Raw genomic sequence first — 27,943 nt, 5'->3', positions numbered from 1 at the left:
CAAAATGAACCCTTAAAAAAATATACAAATATAATTTACACCTATTACAATCATATCATAGAACTTTCTTAAAAAATCAAAACAAATTGATGGCAATTGCACATCCAAAAAGCACAATTTTTGAACAAAAATAAAAATGATTTCTTTCCCCCCTTAAAAAATGCACCTTAAATAAAAATGTCAATATGGGGTTGAGAAGGAATGGTAAAGTATAAAAGCATTTGCGTATTTGTTTAGAATCTTCGTCTACACTTGCAATAAAGCCCAGTATGGAACAGGTTTTCACAAAAAATTGATGCCCGTTTTGATTTTGAGCAGGAACGCATAGAACTCTGCTCACGGCTCCGCCCTGGTTATTGTGATGGATGGCGCGGCTGTACCCTCTCAACCTTATTCTCCTCAAGCAGAGATTAATTGGGACAGGTAGGTACAGAGGCTCGTATTGTGGCAACAGTATTCTGTTGCAAGAGCCCATTTCTTTTGTAAATATTGTTTTAGTTTTTAGAGTCGATGGAAAGGGGCTCTATATATATCAGGCTGCAAAGAAGGGGCAGGCGTAGTGTTCATTTTGAAGATGCCCATAAATGCAGAGTCCCCATTTCCGACTGTTAAACCTGTGTTCTAAATTATTCCTGTTACTATTAACATTATTTTAGTTCTGGATTTTTAGGTAGAATGATTATTTCCTCTGAATTCTTTGTTTAATATGTTTGATTCCAAGGTACACCACGTTTAGACATAATTTGAACAAGATTGAATGGTGACATGTTCTTGCGGACTCTTGTATGCTCAACTGGCATTTTTGTTTGGTGTTACCCTAAAAAAAGAACCTTTGCTTTTATTATATGCCAGCATCCTTGTGTTGAAGCTGCTACACTTGAAATATGATTTCTTTTAAAAACCCTGAATATCTTACAGGAGCGCGCCAAAAGCAGCACATGAGTCCAATTCTTTGTGTATGCACTCCACGTTGCTCCGCAACAAATGCAAATCTGAAGTTAGAATATGCCCTTTACTCATAAAAAAACGGCTGGATCCCACTTGTTTTCGAAAAATGATCCTTTACGTCGAACAAAATTGCAATCTCACAATGAGATGTCACCATTATTTCCACGCACTCTTTGCAGCAACAAACGACAGAATCTAGGGAGTTTTTAAAGCTTTGCTATGATAAAGGATTATTGGCACAGGTCCATATTGGATAGAAATATAACTCCATATGCAAATTATATTCATTTGTATTCCCATTAATACATTTAGGCTCACAAACACTTGTCGGATCCATACACAAGATACATAGACCTCATTTAAGGTGTACATAACCTAATGGTATAACTGTAATGTCCCCACTTTGAAATAGAATTTAGTGGCAAATAATAATAATAAATTCACAAGAATAAAAATAAAATTAAAATTTTAATATAAGAGAATATAATTAAAATTTAAATAAGTTAATGAATGGTCAAAAGACATGGAATGAAAAGTTGTGCCTCCCTCAAACATGAGATATAAAAGGGAGAAGAGTATTGTTGTGACCTTTTTCACATATCTCCCCATTGCAAATGGGGACCCTCTGTTTTTGCTTTTTAGGGTTTTGTCTTGGTGTCGCAATTGCTACTCACCAGTTTTTTTGCAATGAGGAGTTAGAGTTTTTAGGTATTCGTTGAGGCTAGTCAAGGAAATCATGCTCGGATCAATGTCTAGACATCATCAAAGTGCTTAGAAGGCCCGAAGGACGAAAAACGCAATTGCTTAGGGCTAATTTTGACACCTTCCTATTTTTGTGGGATTCTGCTTTTTTGCTTTTTTTTTTGTTTTTTTGTTTTTTGACACTTTGGGACCAATCCGAGAAGCAGCTTTTTCTCCTGCTTTTTTGCTTTTTGTTTTTTTCAACTTTTTTGAAAGTTGACCTAGGATTGGGTACCTTAGGTCATGGCAACAACATTCCTATCCTCAGAATCGAAAATTTGTGTCTCCAAGTACAAAAAGCAGGTTGAAATCTCTAGACAAAATGTTGATCCAGATGTTCCAGATAAACATGGATTGTTGAGCAGGAAAATCTATTAAGTGTCTATGCCAAGGATAAGTTCAAATGGAGATGGCAATGGAGGAAATTCAAAGTGTCTGGCCAAAAATGAAGTTCACCATGACTGAGCATGGCAAGCCAAGTGCAAAGTCCGCTCAAACATGGCATGGTAAGTGCAAACTCCGCCCAAGAACGATGTGCCAAGGCTAAACTCCGCCCAAGAATGACATGAAGAGTGCAAACTCCGCCCAAGCTTGGCTTGCAAGGGTTGAAGTTTGCCAAGAAGAAATCAAGGGGAGATGGCAAGGGATGTGCAAAGTCTGCCATGCCTTGGCATGACATTGCTAAAGTCTGACGTAGCACAAATATGGCATAAATAATACAAAGTCCGCCCAGCTAGTGAAAAGTGGCATTAAGACATTAAAATTGCCAATGCAAGATGGCTAAAACAAATAACATGGCAAGCCAAGTGCTAAGTCCACCATGAAGTGGCTAAACAAAGGTGAACTTTGCCATGAAATGGCCAAGCTGCAAAGTTTGCCAAGGCAAAGATTAACATGGCCAAGCAATGACAAACTCCACCCTAGCATATGCACAATGACTTGACAATTACAAAGTTCGCCCAGCTAGAAAGAAAGATGGCCAGCACACTGTCAAAGTCTGCCAAGGTTAGATGCAAGTCAAGGGTGAAGTCCGCCTTGCACAATGACCAAACAATGCTCAAGTCCACCACAAAATGGCTTGACAATCTTAAACTCCGCCATGCCAAGTTGGCAAATGACTTGAGAAAGGTAAACTCTGCTCTTGGCAAGAAGTTGAACAAATGACAAATGGCTTGAAAACCATGAAGTCTGCCTAGGTAAAATTGGCATGAGGATGACCAAGTTCGCCAAGAAGAAAGAAGAATGGCTAGAGTAATGGGTAAATTCGACAAACATGGCATGAAACATTTGAAATCCACCATTGACGAAGGATTAATCAAGTTTGAAGTTGGAAAAATAAACTCAACACTTAGAATATTATTTATATTTTTCCAACACTTGGAAGAAAATTTCAAAACCCAACACACTGAGGTGGTGCCTCGTCATCTTCCAACCAATTAGATTGTTCCAAGTTAACATGTCTAGGTTCAATGAACCCGACTTATCCACAAAGGCTTTTAGAAGGCACACGCCACAATGCAACAACTTTCTATTTTATTGTTGGTTTATATTTAGCAGAAGGACAAGTGTCCACAAATGTAATTTTCTCATTGGTTGATGGATAGTTAGTTGTAACCAACCCTAATTAGGGTTTTATTTTGTAATCTCGACCATTGATTCAAAATCAATCCTGGCCATTGAATTGTAATTGAAGAGCCTATAATTTGAGCTCGCCCTTCATTTGTAAAACATGGGAGCATTTTGCAAAACATGTTGAGATAAGTAAACTGTTGTTTACGACTGCCAAAGTAATAAGCAATGCATTGTTTAAATTGATGGTGATTACTTGTCTTATTTTGGAGTTTGCATGGTTCTTATCCCTCATCATAGTTTAGATTTTATTTCATGTATGTAGATGAATGTAAGATTTGATAAGTATTGATTTATGGTGAATCTTCCGCTCATACTTTTGATGAATAAATGATTTTTGTTCATTGTGTAAAGTTAGTCTGAGCTTACTGTGCAGATGCTTAACTTCTGTTTGGATAAAAATTGTTCGATTTGATGGTAGTTATTCATGACATGAAAATCATAAGCACATCCCTTGAAGATTGCACCCACTTTGTGTAGTTGTCCCAGCGTGGCGAAGCAAAGTGTGGTTATTGGTTTCATCAAGTCAATACCGTCTCTTGAATTCTTAGGAATAGATTAGAACTCCTAAACCCTTATCTCCTTTTCAATTTTCTTGAAGTCCATGATCCAATACCCAAACGATAGAGCTTCATTGTCTAGACCTTCATTGTGAATTGAACAAGCCAAGTGTAAGTCCCCCTTGTATTTCAGCATACATAACCAAGGAAGCTATCCAACATAAAGTTGCCCGTTCACACATAGAAACCTTGGAGTTGCCGTGTGGTCTTTCTTGTAATCTTGGCATACGTAGTGATTTTGTTCAAGAGAGGGTAGAGTGTCCTTGACATTTTATTCTAATTTTCGGTGAATGACAAAACGTACACCAACAAGTATCTCATTTGAGAGGGGATGATTTGGGAATCAGAAGTGCAGATTTGACTTAAAGGTTGTGTCCCTTTCAAAGGACATAAATAAAGAAGAGTTGCACTCTTTCAAAGGATGCTAATGGTGAAATGGTGTGTCTCTTGCCAAAGGGCATCCATAATGAAGAGGTGTGACCTCTCCCTCACATTGAGAGATATAAAGGAGAGGAATAAAAAGCATCCAATGACATGACCATCGATCAGATTAGATCAGAACTGTTATTAAGTTACAAGAATTGGCAGCTTCCTAGTAGGGGACATTACACTAGCTAGCAATGCTCATATATCATAATATTGATGCCACCATGTCCCGAAAATAAGGTGATATAACAATGTTGAAAGGAAGCCCATTACCATAAATGCAACGAGCAATGCTTTGATTTGCAACCTCTCTGATTTCATTTTTGAAGGCAGTATCCAATGGGCCTCTCATGTAACCATTCTTTGGTTTAGAAGGTGGTGGCATTGGCATTAAAGGATGTGGACCACCCGGTCTTGTGGAGCCACTATTGCTAGAAGGCCTCTTTGAGCTTTTCCTTGGCAAGAGGATGACCAGTCTTTGGTTTGTTGCTTCTCCTGTCGGTTTCCTTTTGTTCTCTAATATATTCCATAAATAGAGCTTTTGGCAGCCCTTCGCCATCTAACCCCTTACAAAATTTTATTCCACGTCCATGGATGAAGCAAAGGTGATCACTCACTTGATAGTATGAGCTGGTATACTTTATGCTACAATGGTTACATCGCCAAAGAAAACTCCCCCACCAAACATTTGCATGATCATTGTTGTATAATCCCAAAGTGGCGAATCGACATCAATTTTAAAAGGGTTTTGTTGAGTTTGGTCACCCCATGTTTGGAGGAATTTGAATCAAAATAAAATAAATAAATTTTTGCTAAGGGCCTGTTGGGGCTTCAAATTTCCAAATAATTTCAAGCACCCTACTATTAAAAATGGTGGTCACTTCATGGAAATGACACACAATGGATGATTAATGATTTGAACAACTAGAGTAAAGAAGGATATGAATAAATTAATTCCAATGGACCCCATGAAAGACTAGTATTTTTGACCTGTAGAAAAGATGATATTAACAGAGAATTAAATGAATGAAACATGAAAATATAAGAAATACCCATTTCAGAAAATCAAGTTTCCAAGCTCCAGTAAAAATATTAGATCTGTACAATGTGTTTTTGGCTGTAGACCATACAGAAGACCGTAAGAAGGCTGAAAAACCTGTTATTTCGACCTGCATGAAAGAAGATGTCGACTTGGAATGAAAATGTATGCAAATATCAAATCTGATGAAGACCCATTTTAGAAGTGGATGTTTCCTACCACCACAAATATTTTCAGATTCGTATCTAAAGTTTAAGGCTGCCGACCAAACAAAAACCCGAAAGATAGCTTAAAGCAAGGTTATTGACTAACTAGTTTGCATATTAATTTCAAAGGGTTTTGTTAATTTTAATGTAAAATGGTGAATTTTCACCCGAAAAGGGGTATGGTGCCCATTCAACCACATATATAAGTGGTTAAAAAATGTAGATATGACAGGTAGGGTGAGAGAAAAATATAGGAGAGACTCTATTTTGAACCTTTTAATACAATCAGTTGTTTTCCTTCGCATATGTGCTGTGAGTTATTTCATTTTCTGTAGGCAGTTGTTTGTGATATTATTTAAAGGAGATAAGGTTATTCGTATTCTTATAGTGAAGTTTATGTTTCTATGTTATAAACTTGGATTAATAGGATCTACTTGCGAATTGTAATTGTTCCTTGTAGTTCTTCCTTGGATGGTCCTTTAAGGTTAAGGTTAAATTCATTCAAGCGGTTTATGATATAAACATTTAGCAGATCTCATAAGAAACAGTAACTGACAGATTTACCAAAGGGGGTAGGTTTAAAAACTGTCTCACAAATCATACATTAAGTCCTAGAGAAATATAAGACTCTGTAGCCCAAATAACAGGAAAGACACTGGTCATTCACAAATCACAACCTTTACCATATTAATTACTTTTACATTAAAGCAATAGGACTAGTTGAGTAGGACACATAAAACTAGTTAGCAATAGTATACATACTTATAAATTTCAAGTACAAAGATCGAATAGCTTCCACAACAACAATCTTGAACTCATCTAAAAGCCACCCATCCTAGGAACCTATGCCATTCTAAGATAGGAGGAAGTTAGATTAAGATAAACAATCTGCTATAAAAAACATTAGTCATCGCAAGCCACTAGTGAATAGGTATACCCGCCTAGGTCTTGCAGAGCTTGAAGTGAGGGAGTTAGTAACCACATAGGTTCATTCTATAAGTTGGCCAAGTCAATTGGAGGGTTTGATCATAGGAGTTGGCATTTCCTTAGAACCTATCCAATCTGTTGATTTGAGATCCAACAGGGCCGACCTTTAGCCTTTGGAATCCCCCTCTCTCAATGTTTTAATTTTGCAAAATAATTTTTTTTTGGTGTGGCTGACCCCCTTGGTTTGGGCACCCACTTTGGTCAAGCAAAAAAATCTAAATAAAAATATATGTGCTGCCTTGGCTGACCAGCATGAGGGGTTGTAATGGTTGGTAAAGGGGTGCAATTTGCATGCATAAGAAGAAGATCATTTCGGGTTCATTTCGTCAAGCATTCATTGAATATTATTCCTGTGTAGAGTAAATTTGTTGCAGATCTACGAGTAGAAAAGAAAGGGCAAGTTATTGCAGATCTATGAGCAGAAAGGGCAAGTTATTGCAGATCTATGAGCAGAGTTTAAGGCGAAGTTATTGCAGATCTATGAGAAGAATTTAAGAACAATCATTGCAGGGTTATGTGCAGAACCAATTGACGAATATATGCAGATTTTGTGAAGACTTTTTGGAGCAGATTTTATGAGATATACAAGCATATGTTAAGGCAGATTTTGGTCAAGTATTGGGCCAATTTGTAAAGGTGAATTAGATCTAATTCAAGAAGAAGATTACTTTATTCTTTTGGAGGTTGGTGCCTCATATTCAAAGAGATGGGTGTCTCTTACTGAGTTAGTGATCAGTTATGGGGATTAGTGCCTCCAATGGATTGGTGCCTACGAATCATCTAAAGGGGATTGGTGTCTCTTGTGGGTTGGTGTCTATGAAGATTGTAAGAAGTTCTAATACAAAAGCAATATTTTGCCGTGGTTTTCTCTCGCAAGGGTTTCCACCTAATCGTGTGTTCTTGTGTTCTAATTTATAGATCTCGCATTTGAGTTACTATTGTGGATGATTGAGTTTTGAAGCATTGCTATGTTTGTCATGATAAGAGACTGAGTCGCTACCGTAACAGGGTATGGGACCTCATTGAAAGTTTTGATGGTTTCAATATTGAATCAGTAAACCGATCAAAGAATCAGGTAGCAAATTCATTAGCACAAGCCACTGGTTCATTGGAACCACTTGCTATGGACGACGTGAAGAAATTTATAGTTGAATTGATATTAGTACCTTCAGTCCCTGATAATATCACAAATTTTCAAGTTTTTGATGATGACAGACACATACTTGAGTTGACGAACTCTAATGTCTTTGCTGCCCAAATCATCGATGAAGAGGAAACCAAAGAAGTGGAATTTGATATTGAAGGGATAATGAACTTGAAGTCAAATTCCATCCCCAAGGTGCAACTTGAAAGAATTTTTGATCTAGACAAAGTAAGTGCTTCAAGACACCAAAGTTGTGAAGGAAGTGAGTGTGACACCATAAATTTAGGAATAGATGAGCACGTAAAGAATGTTTTCACAGGGAAGGTATGCACCTACGAAGAAAGGGAAGGGATCCTTAGAAACATGAGAGAATTCCCAAACGTTATAGCATGGGGATATGTTGATTTAAACGCTTATGATACTTCTCTCATTACGCATACAATTCCACTTAAACCAGAAAGCAAGCCTTTCAGACAAAGGCAAAGACTTGTCAATCCCTTGCTAGAACCATTAATTTATCAAGAAGTCAAGAAGCTGTTATCCGCAAGAATCATCTTCCTAGTAAGACATTTGACGTGGGTCGTTTTGGTGTATGTTTTATCATCTACCAAACACTTAGAATAAAATACCACAAGGATACTCTGTCCTCTCTTGAACAAAATCACTACTTGTGCCAAGATTGCAAGAAAGACCACAAAGTGACTCCAAGGTCTATATGCGCCAACGAGCGACTTTAGTGGAAGAGCTTCTTGGGTAGTGTGTGCTGAAAATCTCAAGGGGGACTTACGTGCGAACTCAAATCATTCACAAGTTGTGCCTAGGCAGATTTAACAATCTATGCTTAATATTTTTGGATTTTCTGGTTTAGGACTAAAAAAAAAGATGAGGGTTTAGGGATCGTATGCTACTTCTAACTGCTCCTATGAATTCAAGAGACGGTAATGACTGGGTGAAATCGGTAACGACGCTCTGTTTCGCCACACTCAGACAACTACGCAAAGCGGGTGCAATCTTCTAAGGTATGCTTAAGGTTTTCACACTTAGGAAGAATACCAACAATTGAACAATATTATTCCAAGTAGAAGCTAAACATCCATATTAAAAACAACTCAGACTAACTTTGCACATTGAAAGGAAATCATCCATCCAACAAAAGTATGAGCAAGATTTCACCAATCAATACTATCAGACCTATCACTCATTTAACAACTTGAAAACAAATTACTTAAGCAAATCTATTCTAATTGTTGAAGGGAGTATGTAACCATGCAACCATTTAGCAATAAAAAGATTTCAAACAATATTGATAATGAATATTTTATTACTCAAATCTGTGCAACAATTTCATAAATTTCTCCACAACACAATGAAATGAGAGAATGAGGGTTTATATAGAGTTTTGAAAGAAAAATAAACGACCGAGATCGATCTAAGATCAACGGCTGAGATCTAAACAACCTAACCCTAGATAGAGTTTCCCAAAATAGTATCAAAGATCAATTACAAAAGAGACAAGTGGCGCAAGATGCTATTTTTTAGGATTGTATCCCTTTCTTTTGATATTCATTGAACTTGGACACAATTCAGTCCACTTCCTCCATTGTGACATGTGGCAATAGGTTGACCTTGAATTTCGATCCTTCTAAGTCATCTGCATATAGAGCAAAGGTGAATTCCCAGTCTAGTTGTTGCTTCTGAAAGGCATCTCTAATGGAAAGGAGGTTCGATGCCTTAGCCAGGTTGCTCTTCAAGACTGGTCCTGTGATAGCAAAGAAGATGTCCTGTGTTTTGGTCTTCAGATTCTCCAACTGCACATCCCTTTCTCAGATGGTTTCTTTCTCAAGTATTTCCGCAACTATAAGGAAAATCTTGTCTTGAATGGGCCTTATCTGTTCTTCTATTTTATCAGCATCAATCTTCACCTTTTCCAAGACCTCATTTCGTGCAACCAATGTCCAGAGCCAACTGTGAAAATCATAAGCAACCCCTGCTTCAATTATCTTCTGATTAACCAACTCTTGGGATGAGATTCCTTTGAGTTCTCTAAGGCACGAAATGATTCTTTCTTGCACATCTTGGAAGTCAGCCCACATTTCTGCCATGTTATCAATCCTAGTAAGCAAAGAAGAAGTTTGCTCATATGCTGATGATATTTCTTCCATGAACTTGGCTACCTCTTCTTTTGTACTTTCCATCCAATCCCTGGTTTCTCTGACTGTCATTGCTTCTTCCTCAGAACTTTTGACTACTTGCCGTGAATCCAAAAGTAAGAGAGCTTTTGGATTGGCTTGATCAAGTGGCTTAGTAGTTAACTGCCGAATATACTCTTTCAGGCGCTCTACTTCTCTCTTATGCTCATTCTTCTTTTTTGTCTCCTCATCCAATTTTGCCTTTATGGAAGCCACTGAATTATCTAAGTCATCTTTTGCTAGGGTCTTTTTGATTGAGCCTAAGTTAAAAGTGGTGATCTCAACCTCACGAGGAGCAATGTCTCCCTTTGCTTTGTTCACCTTAGGCACAACTATTTGCACTGTGCGGTTGCCTGTCTCATCTCTTTGGATGGTAGAATATCTTTTGGCTGGCTTCTTCACAGCAGATTGCTCTAATCTGGCCAAGAAGTCTGCCATGTCATCCTCTTCTTGTTCTTCTACTACTGGTGTGTACATCTTCAATCTTTCTTTCAGCCATTCAGGAACATTGGGTTGCTCAATGCCTTCTACTTCTTGGTCATCCTTTGTTTCTATGTCACGCGCAATCCCCCGGAGAGCAGAAATCATCCCTTCTTGGAACTCTTCCTCTTCAATATTTGTGTCATGCTTTGATTCTAGGATTTCTGTGCCAATAGGTGATGGTGGCTGTTCATCTTCTTGATGGACTAATTCCGCATTTTCCTCATAAACTAAAGAAGGAATTTCTATTTCAACCAATGGTTCATCAATATTTAATATGTATTTCTCATTCCTTGATGTGGTGGAATGAGATGGTTCTATCCTTTGCCTTTTCTGAACAGGTTCTTCATTCTCAATTGCCTTCCCCTTCCTTTTAGCATTCTCTCTTGGTCTAACATTTTGTGTTGCTTTTTCATTCGAAGAATATCCTTCTGCTACTCCCATCAGATTATATGTCAAAGTTATATTCTTTTGCTTCAGCCTGTGACACTGCGGATTAATCCACCACCTAGTATATTTCATGATTGGCTGCATTAGGGTGGTTAGGTCTGCATGATCTGGTTCTGACCACTTGATAGGAGGAAGAGGTGCATGCTCATCAAAACCAAGTTGAGTATGCTCTCCATTATCTTCTAACTGATCTGGTACGAGAAAAGGTTGAGTTTCTCTAATGAAATTTACAGATAGCCTGGAATGTAACCTTTTCTTGATCTTGTACTCATCAACAACATTTGCCCAAAAATCTCCTTTTTCTACTTTATGTTTGAATCTTTCCTCCTTCACTGATCTGATGTTATAATGAGGATCATAATTGGTTCTGGATTGGTAGAAGGTGAAAGGATACCATTACATTTCAAGCCTGGCACCCTCAGCTGTTTGCACAGTTGAACAAGATTCCTCCATATTTCCAATGAACAATGGAAAAGATATGGTTGCCTCCTGCCTTACTCTTTTGAAACCCTGACATGTTTCCAATTGTCTGAGAACTTCCAACAAGACCATCCTATTGGTTGGGTAGATTGGCAATCGATAAGGACGGCCGGTGAAACCTTGGATTCTGATATAGGTGAACTTCAGAAACTGGATAAACCAGGATCCATATCGGCTGATCAAACTTTTGGATTCATGAGAAAGTCGGTTATGAGTGCCTCCTTGTAGTGTCCTGGTTATGTACATCAGGAATGCGTCATGGGCTCAGAAACTTTTCTCCTTGAGCTGCAGTTGAGGATAACAATTATATGATCGGAGTTCATTCTCACCACTTCCTACTATGCCTTTGCAAATCAGTCCTGAATATCTGTAAGTTGCAGCCAACAGATAAATTATGTAAGAACTCATGTGGAATGTCTTTGTCTTTTCCAAGTTCATCAACTGTTCATGAAGGTTATCACTGATTATGCGAGACCAGTTGAATAACTTGGTTCCTGAGGTGATATCATCCATACATCCTTGTTTCAAATAGCTGACCCTTAGAGCTGCCCATTATTTTATTCAACAATAGGATGATATCACCATACTCTTCCTTGAAGAATGGACGCAATAAATACTTCGGCACCTTTCCTTGAGGTCTTTTCTTCTCAAGCCAAGACTTGTTTACATTCGCAGCACAAAGTTCAAACTGACTATCATAGACTCTCCGGGCCTACTCCTTAGTCTTATAGGTGGTTTTACTTTGCTTTGGTATACCAAATGTCTCCTGGATGGACAATTCTGAAAGATTTGCTAAGACTCTCCCATCTGGTGCAATGATTTCTCTTGATTGTGCTTTATAGTGTAAGGCACATTCGACAATCAGCTCAACACACTCTTTGGCTGGTGGGAATCCAACTGCCTGGACAATTCCGTTATGCATCATCCTGCGAGCAATAGGTGTAGGAATATGTCCATCACGTCCATACATTCTTTTCTTAAATTCTTCCATATCAATTTGCTCGAGATCTGTGTTAGTGATGTTCTTCCACTTGGACTTCAACTGCGCTCCCTTGCTGGCGAACTTCATTGCTACTTGTAAAAACACATGAAAACTCCACGTTATTTTCAGAATTTAATTCTGATTTTAAATTCTTTTCTAAAATTTTACTTTCAGCCTGTTATAAGGCTAAGTCTTTGAAAGGTTTGATCAAGAAATTAATGAAAAATAAGACAAAAAGATGAGGAAATTCAGTCAAATTGAGTTTTTGAATCCTCTTTCTGACTGAAATTTACCTCTGATTCTGAAAATCTGCCTTAGAATCAGAAAAAAGTGCTTAATTTCTAGACCCTTGACACTTAGAAGAATGTTCTTCTGGACAATTCTTCTTCAAAAATCCAAAATTTATGAAATTTGAGAGAAAACTTATTTTCAATGCTCTCCAAAATTTTCAACCTGAATAATATATTGTGAAAGTGAATTGGTTGAAAATATATAGAGTTTAGGGTTCTCAAATTTAGAAGTTTTTGATTTGTTTTATTGTTTTTTTTAATTTTTAAATATTTTTTTATTGTTTTCATTTTAATCTTTCCAAAATGGAAAGTTTTATTTCTTCTCTCAAAAATTCGATTTTATCTAGGAATCTTCTAGAACTTTCTAAAAATTTTGAACTTTAACAAAATTTTTTTTGTGTTGAAAATAATTTGGAAAATAGAATTATTTTCCAACTTGTTGGTCTGGACTTCATGTGAATTATGATCAAAATTTTGTCTTTCTGTCATGGCAAATTTGTTCTCAATTTTAAGTTTCTGGCTAGGTATCTTCACATATTCCATTTATGCCTGGATGAATCAATGTGTCAGTGTATGATTGACTTGCAAGGGTTTGGACAATTTCTTTATGCCTTTGGGTTTATGATTTTGGAAGGAATTTATTTCAATTTGCACACCCTATATCTTGGCATATTTCATGTCAATTGGACAATCATCTGTCAATTTATTTGACTTTCTTCTCCCTTAGGCGGACTTGAATCTTGTTTGTCTTACCAATTCATGTCTTGGATTGTCTTGGAAGAACTTTTGGACAGTAATATGTCTTTTGTCATGAGCAGATTTAGGAACAAGATCAGATCATTTGATCTTTGCTCATTTGGCATTCTTCTTGTGTTATATTTGATTTTCCATCCTTAGGTGAACTTAGGTGAGGTTATGTGAAATTTTTATGGAAAAGTTTTCATGCTTGAATGTCTTCCTCTCGACAAGGCGAAGTTCTCAATTTATTGGACAAATTTTGTGCTTGGTTTCTTTGGACAAAATCCTTGCCAAGGCGGAATTGGAGGAAGTTTAAACACTTTTGTTAGCAAATTTTGAGAATTTTCTTCCTTGAACATGGGCGGACATTCCACATCCTTGGACAAGTTTTGTGCTTGGACACAATCTTAAGTTTGTTCATACTTTTCTTTATGGCAAACATGTGTATTCTTTTGTGTCCAGCGAACCTCCAATCTTCTAACTTTCTTTGATTGCTGCTTTGGATAACAGTTTAAACAATTTTGCTTGATTTCCAAACCCTTGGAATGCTCTATTTCTCATCTCCATGGCGAATTTTATAGGCTTTAGACAGGTTTGTATCATACTTGAAAGATCATCTCATGTGCATCAAATTTGAACAACCTTTCTCTTCTAAGGCAGGTTTAGAGGTTTGATCATGATTGCAGCAGTTGGACAATTTCGTTTGGCTTCCAAATCCTTGGATATGGGAATTTAGATTACTTTCTTCTTGGCAGGGCAGGTTTACACAAAAGTTCGCCTTTTACTTGGAAGAGCATCGAAAGTCTGTCGAAGATGATCTTGGACGAGTCTTGGATATGTATCTTCCTCCAAATTTGTTTTGCTTTCTTATCAAGGGCGGTTTTAATAGTCTTCTGGATAGGTGAAGTGCAGGCTTGAATGATTATTAAGAAGACTATGCACAGATTTGGATTCTCTCTCTCTCCCAAGGCGGATTCAAGAATGATCAATGATGGAATCAGAATATTATCAGCAAACCTGCAGTCTTCTGTAAATGGCGGACTTGTTGAACCTCATGACTGTCTCCTCCAAACCCTTAGATTTGCTTTATATGGCCAATCCTTTTGAAAATCTAATCAGACTTTGGAGCTGCTTCCTAAGTGATTTTTAGGAAAAATTCGAACTTCTTAACTTCAAACTCTTGAATTTGCTTTACTTCTGGAAGACTAATCTGATAATATGATCAGATTTTGGCGTGAATCTGATAATCTTTTATGTTTTTGAGCTGCTTACCCTGATCACTCAACGATTTTGGAGATAGACTTATGCTTCTTGAATTTGGCAAAGAGAAGTGATGGTAAAACCTTGTCTTTATAGCTTCTTGGGTTGCTTCTAGAAGCTTTATTGTTTTATCCTATCTTTAGGAAATTCAAACTCTTTGCCTTGCTTGGAAGATTCTCAAAAATTAGAAAGTTTTATTGTTTTATCCTCCCTCTTAAGAAATTCGAACTTCATCCTTGCTTTCTTCTAGAAGAGAGTTTGGAAGATGATTGCCAATAATTAGAAAGTTTAATGCTTTATACTATCCTCTAAGAAGTTCGAATTTCTCCTTAGAAGCTTCCATTAGATTATAGAAAGTTTTATTTGTTTTAAATCTCCTTCTAGAAGTTCGAATTTGAGGAAGACATGTCACATGTTTTATTGCTTTAGTTGCCAAGTCATCATCTTTGCCATCTTCAATCCTTTTGGAATGCCATGTCATCTTTTATTGCCATGTCATCTTCAATTTTGTCTAAGTGGGCCCTTTATTGCTTTAGACATTCTTCTTCAAGTTTTAGCGAACTTTGTTCATATTCCTTTTGCTATGGTCAAACTTGCCTAGGCGTACTTTGAATTTTTCTTTCCACACTTCCTGAGGCGGACTTGGATGAGTCTAGAACAAGGCGGGCTTTGGAGACCTCCTTCCATCTTTGTTTGGCGGATTTGGAGTATACTTAGCCAAGGTGAACTTGACACTTTGCCATCTCTTCTTTGATCCAAGCTTGACCATACATAGGAGTTTGCTAACTTTCGCCATGAGTTAATTGACCCTTGGTAGGAGTTTGCCATCTGTCAGACAATTTAGTTTGGACATGAGGTGCACTTAGAAAATTGTCAGACATTTTGTGTATGAATAAGCTTAACCCTAGGCAGGAGTTTGAGTAACTCTTGCCATGGATTAGTTAACCGTCGGTAGGTGTTTAACATTTGTCGGACAATTTTGCTTGGACAATTCTCCTATGCCTTGGCAGACATTGATTCTGCTAAAACATCTTCCATGCTTGACATCCTTGGACGATTTGACTGATCACCTGCCATTCCTCTTTCTTAACCTTGAGCCTTGTTGAATTTGCCTGCCATTTTTACTTCTTTAACTTAGGCAAAATTTTCAATGTGCCATTTCACTTGCCTTTCTTTTGACTTGGTCAACAGTGTTCATGCCATGTTCATACCTTGCTGGTTCATCTGAACAAAAACCCTAATCTGGATTTCCATTTTGCTTTTTACACTTTGAGACCTTATTTTTGAAATCTGAGGACATGGGTACTGATAAAATGGCTGATCTTCTGGAACAAAATCCTAATTAGGGTATGCATTCTGCTTTTTTCCCTTAAGACATAATTTTCAAAATCTGAAAACATGGGTAGGAATAATTTGGCATGAGGATTGAAACCCTAATCTCAGAAAAATCAAACCCTTGCTTTTTACACTTAGAAGCAGAAATTTTCGACTCTGAAGACATGGGTAGGATCAAAACGACCTAAAGAACAAAACCCTAATCTCGGAAAAAAGCAAAAATTTCAAAGCCTTGCTTTTTATATCTAGAGGCGAGATTTTCAAATTTCGACAAAATGGGTAGTAATGAAATAGCTCAAAGAACAAAACCCAGATGTCACTTTCAAAAAGGCAGAAAAAGCAAAAAATTCTAAAAATAGTAGGTTGTCAGAAATGACCCAAAGCAATTGCGATTCTTGTCCTTCAGACCTTTTGAGCACTTTGATATCATTCAAATTCAAATCTAAGCATAAATTCTCAATCTGGCTTGGAATGACCTCAAAACTCTAACTCTTATTTCTCTAAAATTGAAGGTTTATGAAAATGCAGAGCTAAGACAAAACCTTAAAAAGCAAAAATAGGGGGTCTCCATCTGCGATGGGGCGATGTGTGAATTATGTCACAACAGGTCGCCAATCTAGTGCCAATAAGAAAGAAAAATGGCGAGATAAGCCTATGTGTCGATTTTCGAAATCTCAACCGAGCTTCAGAGAAGGATAACTATCCACTGCCATCATTAGATGAGGTACTACAAATTGTCCACGGATCCAAGATGATCTCTTTTTTGGATGGTTATTTAGGATACAATTAGGTGATGCTAGAACAAGAGGATAGACTGAAGATGACTTTCACAACCAAGTGGGGAACATTTGCTTATAGAAGAATACCTTTTGGCCTAATCAATGCAGGAGCCACTTTTCAAAGGGCCATGGACATAGAGTTTCAAGACTTGGTTGGGAAATGTATTGTCATATACATGGATGATCTCACGGTGCTTTCAAAGAAAATAGAAGACCACGTCGAGGACTTGAGAAAAGTATTTCAAAGATGCAAAAGATATGGAATATCATTAAACCCAAAAAAGTGCATATTTGGCGTCACTGAAGGGAAACTCCTTGGCCACGTAATATTAGAAAGGGGAATTTCAATTGACCCAGATCACGTTGAGGCTATTTTAAAGATCGGTTTTCCGACAAGTCAAAAGGAGCTCAAATCATTTTTTGCCAAGATAAATTTTGTGAGAAAATTCATAACAGGATTCGTTGAGATAGTGAAGCTAATGAGCGATACGATGAAAAAGGATGCTAAGATAGAATGGACACCACCGACAAGGAAGGTATTCGAGGAGATCAAACAAGCAATTGCAGATGTTCCTGTGCTCGTCAGTCTTGATTACTCTAAACCATTCTACTTGTATTCTTTTGCTTCAGAACACACATGTGCAATGATTCTTACCCAAAGAATAGAAGAAAGAGATGAGCATCCAATAGTCTTCATGAGTGCACCTTTGAAAGATGCAGAAATGAGGTACTCAAATGTTGAGAAAAAAGTGTATGCTTTGGTAAAAGTTGTCAAAAAATTTAAGCATTACATTTTGAGAAGTAAAGTAAACGCCATAGTTCCCGATGCGGTAGTAAAAACACTCCTGATGCACAATGAACTAGGGAAGATAAGAGGCAAGTGGGTCACCACTCTCTAAGAGTACGACATCGAAATACAACCAATGAAGCTAGTTCATGAACAAGCTCTAACTCAAACAATTGCCATTGAAGGACCAGGATTGATACAATAGACTTACACATTGACTGATATTTCCTCAGGTGAATGGTATTATGACATTATGTTCTACCTACTGAACCATAAATGTCCTCTGCATACGAATGCTACACGAAAAGGAGCTTTCAGAATCAAAAGTCAAAGATACATGCTCCAAGGATCAATACTATACAGAAAGAATCATGAAGGGGTATATTTGAGATGTGTTGGAAAGGACGAAGCTAAGCAGATCATGGAACACTTCCATTCCAAATTCGAAATAAGTCATGGAGGAAATTTGGCAACAACTCACCATATCTTAAGGGCAGGATATTACTGGCCCACTATTTTCAAAGACCCATGTGCATGTCAAAACTTGCCACACTTGCTAGGTAGCTGTTGTTTGTGAAAAGGATACTGCCATGCCACTTCAACTGATTACATAAGTAAGACCATTTGTAATGTTGGGACTCAACTTTATTGGTATGATAAACTCACCCTCTTTTGCCCAGTATAGGTACATCTTAACTGCCATTGATTATTGAACCAGATGTTCTGAGGCCCAGGCTTTGAAATTTTCCACAACTGAAGTCGTCATCAAGTTCTTAGAAGAAAATATCATCACCAGGTTTGGTTGCCCTAACGCTTTGGTTTGTGACAATGGTCTCGCATTTACTTCTTTGAAGTTTTCAAACTGGGCATTTGATCATGGGATTACATTGAAATTCTTGTCGAACTATTTTCCTCACACTAATGGCTTGGCAGAATCTACAAATAAGAACTTGCTTAGTGTAATTAAGAAACTCTTGGATAAAAACCCGAAAGATTGGCATACTCAACTCAAGTTTTCTCTTTGGACAGACAAACCAAGAAATCTTTAGGGACTTCCCCATATCACTTAGTCTATGGGCAGGACCCTGTTTTTCCGATCCAACTGAGGATTCCAACACTAAAAATCATGCAAGAATACCTAGACCTAGAAGAGAGAGTTCAGATAAGTTTGTCACACTTGCTACTATTCGAGGACAAGAGAGATCAAGCTCTCGAAAACTTTGCAAAACATCGAGGGGTTATCAAAAGATGGTTCGATCGACGAGCTAAGATTAAGACCTTAAAAATTTCTGATTTGGTCTTGTATTGGGATAAAGCCCATGAACGAAAGGGAGATCATGACAAGTTTGATAACTTGTGGAAAGGGCCATAACAAATTTCGGAGTTACTTGGAGAAAATGCTTTTAAGTTAAAAACTTTGATAGGAGAAGACGTCCCATTACCCGTTAATAGGCAATTTCTGAAACATTATTTTAAGCCTTAAGTTCCTTGATAGGACTTGCTCGTACATAGTTAGAATAGTTTCTTTCTGAGCTTTGCTTGCTTTATTTGCTTTCGTTTTGTTAGTTTAGTTTGCTTTCATTTGCTTTCGTTTTGTTAGTTTAGTTTGCTTTCATTTGCTTTAGTGTTTTGCTAGTTTTGAATAAAGGAGATTCCCATTTGTGACAAAGGTGATGTTGCTTCCACACACACTTTGGTGTACCTTACTAAGTTATGTCTAGGATATTCCTTTGATAAATATATGTGGAGAATCTTCGAGTCCTAGATTAATTGTTTCTATAGTATCTTAAAGTTAAGATTAGTACTTGACTAGAAAGGGAATCATCTATTTATCTTGACACTGAATCTTGTGATTATTATATCTTGCACACTTAAAATTCTTTGAGTCATTGTGGTCTCTTAGGTGAAGTCATGGCTAAACAAAAGCAAATCATCAAAAGTCATACTTCAGTGCCACTATAATGCTCAAACCCAGGTGAGCTTCGTTGCTTACAAGCCAGAGTATAAAAAAATGAGAAAAAGAATATCAAAATGAGAAAAAAAGAGAAAGAAATGAAATGTAGCATTAGAACACTTGGCTTTGGGTTTGCAGAAATCTTTATAGGTGTAAACTCAAAAAGAAAAATAATAAATCGTCGGAAGTAGAGGAATCTCCATGAGATTATAGCAATAACCTCGCCAGGGCTATGGATGCTCGCTGGTGAGGCTCTATCCAAGGTGCTTCTGGAGTTAAGACAAACTACACAGCTTGCCATGATGGAACCGAAGAGTCATATTGTTCTTATGAGACAAAAATAAACGCATTTGTGCACACTTATAATTGAAGGATGAAAGATCAGTTTAGGATTCCTCTTCCTTTTTGAGTACCCTTTTTAGCTAGCAGGTAAGTTAGTTAGAATTAATTTAATATTCCGAGTTTGAAAAGGGTTTTACCTTAGGAATGTTTAGGAACATTCCTCAAGTGGAGTCGCCAGATGTTGTGACATTTTTTCACACATCGCCCCATTGCAAATGGGGATCCCCGGTTTCTGCTTTTTTAGGGTTCTTAGCCACCAATCTTTGAGAGTTTGGAGTTAGAGTTTTCAAGAGGTCATCAAGGTCAATAAGGGAAATCATGATCAGAACAGTGTTTGGACACCATCAAAGTGCTTAGAAGGCCCGAAGGATGAAAATTGGGTCAATTTTGACACCTTCCTATTTTTGTGGGATTCAGCTTTTTTGCTTTTTGGCATTTTGGCACCAATTCGGGAAGCAACTTTTTCGCTTGCTTTTTGCTTTTTTCAACTTTTTTGAAAGTTGACCTAGGATTGGGTCACTCAGGTCATGGCACCAGGGTTCTTGTCTTCAAAATAAATAATTTGTATCTCCAAGTATGAAAAGAAAGGAAAAATCTCTAGACATGGTATTGATCCAGACATTGTAGACAAACGTGAACTGTTGAGCAAGAAAATCCATTAAGTGTCTATGCCACAGAGAACAGTTTCTAAATGGGGATGGCCATGTCTCAAGCCAATACAAACCCCGCCTTGGTGAAAAAGATAATGTCTTGGGCAATGGCAAAGTCTGCCATGCCATATGTTAGAAATGGCTTGCCAAAGGGTCAAGTCCGCCAAGACAAAGTAAGGAAAATGTCCAAGACATGGTGAACTCTGCCCAATACTTAGTAGAAATTGGCATGATGAAGTGCAAGTCTGCCTTGGCACTTGGTCAAAGTGGCTTGAAATGCATAAAGTCCGCCAAGGATGGCTTATGGAGGTGCCAAGTCTGCCCAAGGAGAAATGAAGGGAGATGGCTTAAGAGAGAGCAAGTTTGCCAAGGCTAAAATGTGGCATAGCACCTAATCAACTCTGCCTTGGCAAAATGACAATGGCTTAAGGATGCTGAAGTCTGCCCAAGTTTGAAATAGAAATGTCTAACAAGGCATGAAGTCCGCCCAACACTTGGTCAAAATGGCAAAACAATCTTGAAGTCCGCCTTGACACTTTGAAGTAAGATGGCATGACAAGTGGTAAAGTCCACCAAGCATGAGGTAAGTTTGACATGAAACATGCAAGGTTCAACAAGGATAGAAACAAATATGGCATGAAACCACATCAAGTCCGCCATGATCAAAAAATGAAATGTCCTAACACATGGCAAAGTTCCCCATGGTTTGAAGTTTAACCAAGTTTGGAAGGTTAAAAACAAGAAATTTATCCAACACTTAGAGAAATTTTCAAAAATTTGCCTAACATAGGAAATTTTGAACACAAAGAATCTATAAGAGATTCTATGCCAACACATTCATCTATGTGGATAAAGAAAAGATATTTTGGCTAAGTGTGAAGTGGGGCCAAGAGCAAGAATGGAAAGTTTCTTTTGAAGTCTTTTGAGAGGATTAAGTTGCCATTTTGGAGAAAATGAGAAAGAGACTAGGTTTGATGAATCCAAGGTAAAAAACATGAAGTTGCCAAAATGGTCGAATTCTTCAACCTTATATCAACTTTAACTTGTCATTTTCACTTCATTCTTTCTCAAGTTTGGAAATTGAAGAGCTCTCTCTCTCTCAAGGTCAAGGAAGGTAGATTTTTGAAGGAGGATTTTTGAAGATAAAAGTGATTTTTCTGAGTAAAGGAAGGAATTTAGCAAGAATTTTTAGAAGGAAAGGACATATTTTCACCAAAATTAGTCGAAAGTATAAATTTCAAAAGTTAAAAAATCTAAGTTTTTGACTAGTTTCTTTCGTTCTTTTTTTGTCCTAAACATTTATTTCATGAATTTTGCCAAGTTTTGGACAGATTTCTTCCATTTTACAGTCTGATTTTTTCACAAATTTTTAATCTTATGACAGACAGAAGGTGAAATTCTAAGGCAAAAAGGTTCAAAATCAAGGTTAAAACTTTGAAGTTTACTTGAAAATAATATTCATTTTTCATGTTTCCTGCAGGTTGATGACCACTTAGGGAGGAATCTCAAGAAAAGTCCAGATGAAGTTTGCCAGCAAAGGGTTGCAGCTTGAATCCAAAATCAATTCCAAATGGAAAAAGGTTGGAGACACCAACCTTGGTCACGTAGATTTCAAGGATTTTAAAAGAAGAATGTACGGACATGATGGATTCTTACCTACACCAATTGCTCGATGAATGATGAGGAATAGCATAGTCCAGGCAGCTGGATTTCCACCAGCTGTCGAATGCGCTGAGTTAATGGTTGAATGTGCTATGCACTATAATGCCCAAGAAAGGCAGATCATTGCGCTGGACGGGAGAGTGTTGGCTTATCTCGGAGAATTGGCCATCCAGGAAGCATTCGGGATCCCAAGTTACAACCGGACTTCATTCAAAACCAAGAAGAAAACCAAAAGAATTTATGAGGACCAGCTTGAGCCTTGCGCGACAACTGTCAATAAGTTGTGGCTAAAGAAGCCAAGGCCCACCCTTAAAAAGGTGCCAAAGAAGTTGCTTCGCACTGATTTCAAGGAGGATCATGGGGACATTATTTTGCTGCTGAATAGAATAATGGGCAGCCCTCAGGGTGTGCCTTTTGAGACTTGGATGTATTACTTTATTGAAAAGATCACTTCAGGGGTCAAAATGTTCAATTGGTCTCGGATAATCAGCGACAACCTAGATGAACAACTGAGAAATTTGGAAAGGACAAGGTTCTTTTACATGAGCTCCTACATAATTTACCTACAGGCGAGAAACTACAGATACACAAGACTGATTTGCAAAGGTGTAGTAGGTAATGGCGAGAATGAGTTCAAAGCTCATGACTGTTATCTGCAACTGCAACTTCATGAAAAGTCCCATTTCAAACGAGTGAATGATGCATTTTTGATGTACATCACTAGGATAATGCAGTGGAGAACTCATTAGAGGCTCACTCAAGAAGCCAAGGACTTGATAAGCAAGTATGGATCTTGGTTTATCCAGTATCCGAGATTCACATATGTGAGAGTCCAGGGATTTACCGAATGTCCTAACCGACTTTCGATTTATCCCACCAACCGAATGATATTGCTTGAAATTCTTAGGCAATTGGAATTATATGGGGGCTTCCAAAGAGCCAAACACAAGACTGCCATTTCTTTTCTGTTCTTCATTGGAAAAATGGAAGAATCTTGCTCATCGACACAGGCAGCTGAAAGTGCAAGGCTGGAAATGCAGTGGTATCCCTTCATTTTCTACCGTTCGAGGGCTAAGTTTGACCCCCACAATCACATTGGATTAGTGAATGGAGAGAAGTACAGACATAGAGTGGATCTCGAGGACTTTTGGGCAAATGCTGCAGATGAATTTGATGTCAGGAAAAGACTACAGTCTAGATTACCTGTAAGTTTGATTAGAACAACCAAGCTTTTCTGTGTACCTGACCAATTGGAGGATGATGGAGAGTACACTCAGCCACACTTTGATGAGAATAGGCCTCTTCCTCCTATGAGATGGTTGGAATCAAAACTCGCAGATTTAGCCACCTTGATGTGGCCAATTGTCAAGTATTCACAATGGTTGGTTGGTTAGCAAGTCTAGGAGCTGAAGTGAAAGAATATGACTCTCAGTTATAATTTAATGGGCGCAATAGAATCATATTATTCTAATGAAGGAGTGTCTCAAAGTGTCGGGCCAATTGAAAGCACTAATTCAAGGAAAAGGAAGCAGTTGATGATTCTACAAGGTCAAAGGGGAAGAAAATTGTGAATGAGGAACCTGTTGAAAAGAGGCAGAAAACATGCCCTCCCATTCCGCTACATCTAGGAATTTGGACAACATATTGATTCTTGAGGATGAATCACTAGTCGAGATAAGGATTCCTTCTCCAATCCATGAGGAGAATCTTGAATCAGTCCAGCTGGAGGATCAAGAACCCCCATCTCCTTTAAACACAAAAATACTTGAGTCAGATAATGATGAGATGGATATCCTGGTCGAGGGATTCCAAGAGGGAATGATTTCCGCTCTTCGTGGGGTCAAGCATAATTCGTGTGAAGAAAGTAATCAGGAAGAAGGTATTGAACAACCTACAATTCCTGATTGGTTAAACAAAAGATTGAAAATAAAAGCGCCTGTAGAAGTTCAGGAAGAAGATGACACAACTGATTTCTTGGCCAGATTAGAGAAGGTGGCAGTAAAGAAAACCAAGAGGTTTTCCACAATTTAGAGGGATGAAATGGGTTGCCGTTTAGTTCAGATTGCTGTGTCGAAAGTTGACAAGGCAAAGGAAGACATTACTCCTCACGAGTACGAAATCACCACTATCAACTTGGGTCCAACCACCAAGGGTCAAGAAGTTGAGGACCTAGACAATTCAGTCACTTCCATCAAGGCAAGACTGGAAAAGGAAATAGGGAAGAAAAGAGAATACAAGAAGGAAATTGAGCGCTTGAAGAAGTATGTTCAACACTTGACCAAGCCTCTTGATCAAGGTGATACAATGGTTCCTCCACTTTTGAATCTCTCGCAAGAAGCAATTGGAGATTCTGGAGACGGGAAGGTGACGGCTAAAGAGGCCAAGGAGTGGATGGAAAGCAACAATGAAGAAGCTGCCACATTTGTGGAAAAGTTAATGTTGACGTATGGACAAACTTCTTCTTTGCTCTCCAGAATTGCAAACATGGCAGAAACATGGGAGGACCTTCATGATATTCAGGATAGAATAATCTTGTGCCTAAGGGTGTTGAAAGGAATTCCTAAGCAAGAATTAATTGATGTAATGGTAATTCCAGTAGGGGCTGCATATGATTTCAACACATGGTATTGGGCACTAACTGCACGAAGTGAAATCCTAGAAAAGGTGAAGGCTGATGGTATCAAAGTCGAGGAGCAGATTAGAGAAATTCAGAACAGGATTTTCCCTGTAGCTGTTGATATACTTGAGAAAGAAACTAAACGAGAAAATGATATGCAGGTGGAAAATCTAAAGCTTAGAACTCAGGAGAATTTCTTCGACATCACCAGACCAATCCTAAAAAAGAATTTGATGAAGGCATCAAATTTCTTGTCCATCCGGGATGCCTTCCAGAAGCAGGAGTTGAAAATGGAGAATGCTTTTGCTACGTATGTAGATGACTTGGACGAAATAGAATTCAGGGTGAATATGCTACCACATGTCATGATGGAAGAGGTCAACCTGATTGTGTCCAGGTTCATCGAATCGACTGCCACTCAAGAGGGTAAGGATGCACCTTCCTAGAAGATAGCTCCTCACGCCACTTGTCCTTCATGCATTTATTCTTGTTGCTATTATGGGAAACCCTAATTAGGGTAGTTGTGTCTTGATCTCAACCGTTGATCTTTGATTGATCTTGGCCTTTCATTTGTTTTCAAAACTCTATATAAGCTCCTCTTCTCTCATTTTATTGTGTGGAGAGATTTGTGAGATTGTTGTTAAGAGCTATTTAGATAATAAAAGTTCATTTGCATTTGCTTTGAATCCTTATTGTTATCACATCGTTGCATGGTTTCGTATTTTCTTCAACTTAGAATAGATTTGCTTTACAAAGTTGTTAGATGAATGAAAGATTTGATAATCTAGATTGGTGAAATTATTGCTCATACTTTTTATGAACAAATGATTTTTGTTCATTGTGCAAAGTTAGTCTGAGCTTATTTTGTGGATGCTTTAACTTCTACTTTGGATAAATATTGTTCATTTGATGGTATTATTCACAGTATGAAAATCTTTAGCACAACCCTTGAAGATTGCACCTACTTGGTGTAGTTGTCCTTAGTGTGGCGAAGCAAAACGTGGTTATTAGTTTCACCTAATCTTTACCGTCTCTTGAATTCTTAGGAGTAAGTATAGAATTACTAAAACCCTTTCCCTTTTCCATTTTAAAAAAAAAGTCTAAATTGAGAAAATAAAAAAATATAAATCTGAAAGTCTTCATTGTCTTTGAAATTTACAATTGCCCCTTGGATTATCGGCATACTTCGCCTGAGAAGCTATATTCAACATTAATGTCGCTAGTTCGTAGTGTAAACCTTGGAATCGCCATATCATCTTCTTTGCAATCTTAGCATACGCAGTGATTTTATTCAAGAGGATAGTTTTTTTTGGGGCATCTTTATTCTGTGTTCGGTGTGTCATAAAACATGCATCAACAGGTCAACTCAAGAAATTTTAAAAAGAAAGTTGAACAGAAATGAAGGAAACAATCGTCATAATGTATAGTATGTGTGTTGAGTGGTTTTGGGACTTGGCTGCAAACTGTGTTTCCTCCCATTGTTCAAGCACAGGAAGTTTTTTGGCCCACTTTGAGGTACCTGTGGCACACAACCTAGGAATCCTCATAAACAATTTGTTGCACCCAATCTCCCAATTTACAAAACAAGGTGATTGAAGAGGGAAGCACTTTATCCATATTTTCATCCACACAAATTTGGCAAACAATAGATTTCTTTTGGATTTGGCCACTACATTAAAAAATATGAGTTGACCAAAAGAGTTAGCAATACCCATTAGAATCTCCTCCTCCCAATATTCCAACAGCAACCTGGGAGCCTAACCCAGACTGGGACCCTATGAATACATTTTTTCTCAGGATCAAAGCCTAGTTTCCATTGTTTAAGGAAAAGGCTTGATTTACCAAGAAACCAAAACTCATCCAAGAGGGGTTCAGATACAATCTTCATGGTTCTTAAAGTAGATCAGAAAAAAATCCATTCATTAAAGGTGAGATCTCAATTTGGCCACATAATTTCCATTTTCTTTGAGCCCATTTTCTAAAAGCATCAATGCTTGGCCTAGCTCCTAAAGATTTTCCAGGAAGAGAATTCTCCATCCTGGAGGATGACCTTTCTACAATTGAATCAGGAACCTTGAGAATCATGCCCCTGCCTTCCCCAACCAGTTCCAAAGACAATGAGCAAGAATGGAACAGGACTAAGCATGCATGTTAATTAGACTATATAGTTACAAGTTTGGATCACATTTTCAAATTTAGACTCTGTGGTTTCATGATTTATTGAGACATTGATATGCCATGCTTCCATGTATTTATAACTATCAAGCATGGCCAGGGAGGCATTCCTAGTCATTGATGGGGCTTTTAGTTATAAACATTTGTAGTTACTGGGACATGAACATATTTCCTAGTAGGTTCAATTTTTCTCAGTAAATCCAGCAATTTTTTTTTTTTTTTATATTTCATCAAGATCGTGTAGGTTTGCTACTTTTCTTGTGGAGAAATATATGTTTGTGATGATGAAGATTCTATGATTTAATTTCAAGTTTTAACTATTAGGAGGTCTAATAAATTTTTTTTTAAAGCAATTTTAGAGACAAAAGAGTCTGCTGGTTTTCCTTTTATTACATTGTTTTCATTCATCAAAATGGAAAGCAGAGTTAACAGAAATGCTTAATAATTTATCAGCTATACTTGTTCAATTATTAATATTGTCATTTTTGCTATTTATTAAGGAGTGTTGTTGCTGATTAATTCTAACTTGCACCTGCAGACTTGACAAAACCAAATTCTATGCAATTGGGGCTGGGCTGTTTACCAGTGTCACTGTTGGCTTGTATCCAATATCTGTTGTTAAGACAAGGCTGCAGGTTACTATAAGACAAGGTTCAAATCCATCTGCCATCTCAATATTTAGAAATATATTAAAAGCAGATGGAGTTTCTGGTCTGTATAGAGGATTTGGAACAGTTGTTACTGGTGCAGTTCCTGGCAGGATAATTTTTCTAACTACCTTAGAGACAACAAAAATTGGTGCTCTTACAATCACTGAAAAGCTAAATTTACCTGAACCAACACAAGCTGCAATAGCCAATGGTGTTGCTGGAATGATTTCATCTCTTGCCGCACAGTCAGTTTTTGTTCCTCTTGATGTGGTAAATTTTACAACTATTAGTATTACCATTGTGCATCTATCGCTAGGCATATGTTGTGTCTAACTGTAAAAATAAAATACAAATTTATATTCTGGATGGACAAAGATTCTTTGTTAATATGTTAACACGATCCAATCAATGACATCTTATGTTAAAGGATTAAATAAAACCAA

At 37.6% G+C, this 27,943-nt stretch overlaps 1 protein-coding gene across 3 annotated transcripts in view; it reads left to right on the top strand.

Annotated features, from left to right (window-relative positions):
- Positions 1-228: 228 nt before the first annotated feature.
- LOC131029743 (uncharacterized) overlaps positions 229-27,943 on the top strand; it is a 145,335-nt gene continuing 117,620 nt past the window's right edge. The window contains exons 1-2 of one of the 3 annotated variants that reach the window (XR_009102817.2): positions 229-423; positions 27,389-27,770. Coding sequence is in view for 1 of the 3 variants with exons in the window: in XM_057960385.2 (XP_057816368.1) it covers positions 362-423; positions 27,389-27,770 (444 nt within the window). In the remaining 2 variants the exon portion in view is untranslated. The remainder of the gene's footprint in view (positions 424-27,388; positions 27,771-27,943) is intronic. The other 2 variants (XR_009102818.2, XM_057960385.2) reach the window with 2 other exon arrangements.

This window comes from Cryptomeria japonica, chromosome 9 (assembly GCF_030272615.1).
Source record: "Cryptomeria japonica chromosome 9, Sugi_1.0, whole genome shotgun sequence".
NCBI lineage: Eukaryota > Viridiplantae > Streptophyta > Pinopsida > Cupressales > Cupressaceae > Cryptomeria > Cryptomeria japonica.
The sequence above is the reverse complement of the archived record's forward strand: the minus strand, read 5'-3'. Positions and strand labels throughout refer to the sequence as shown.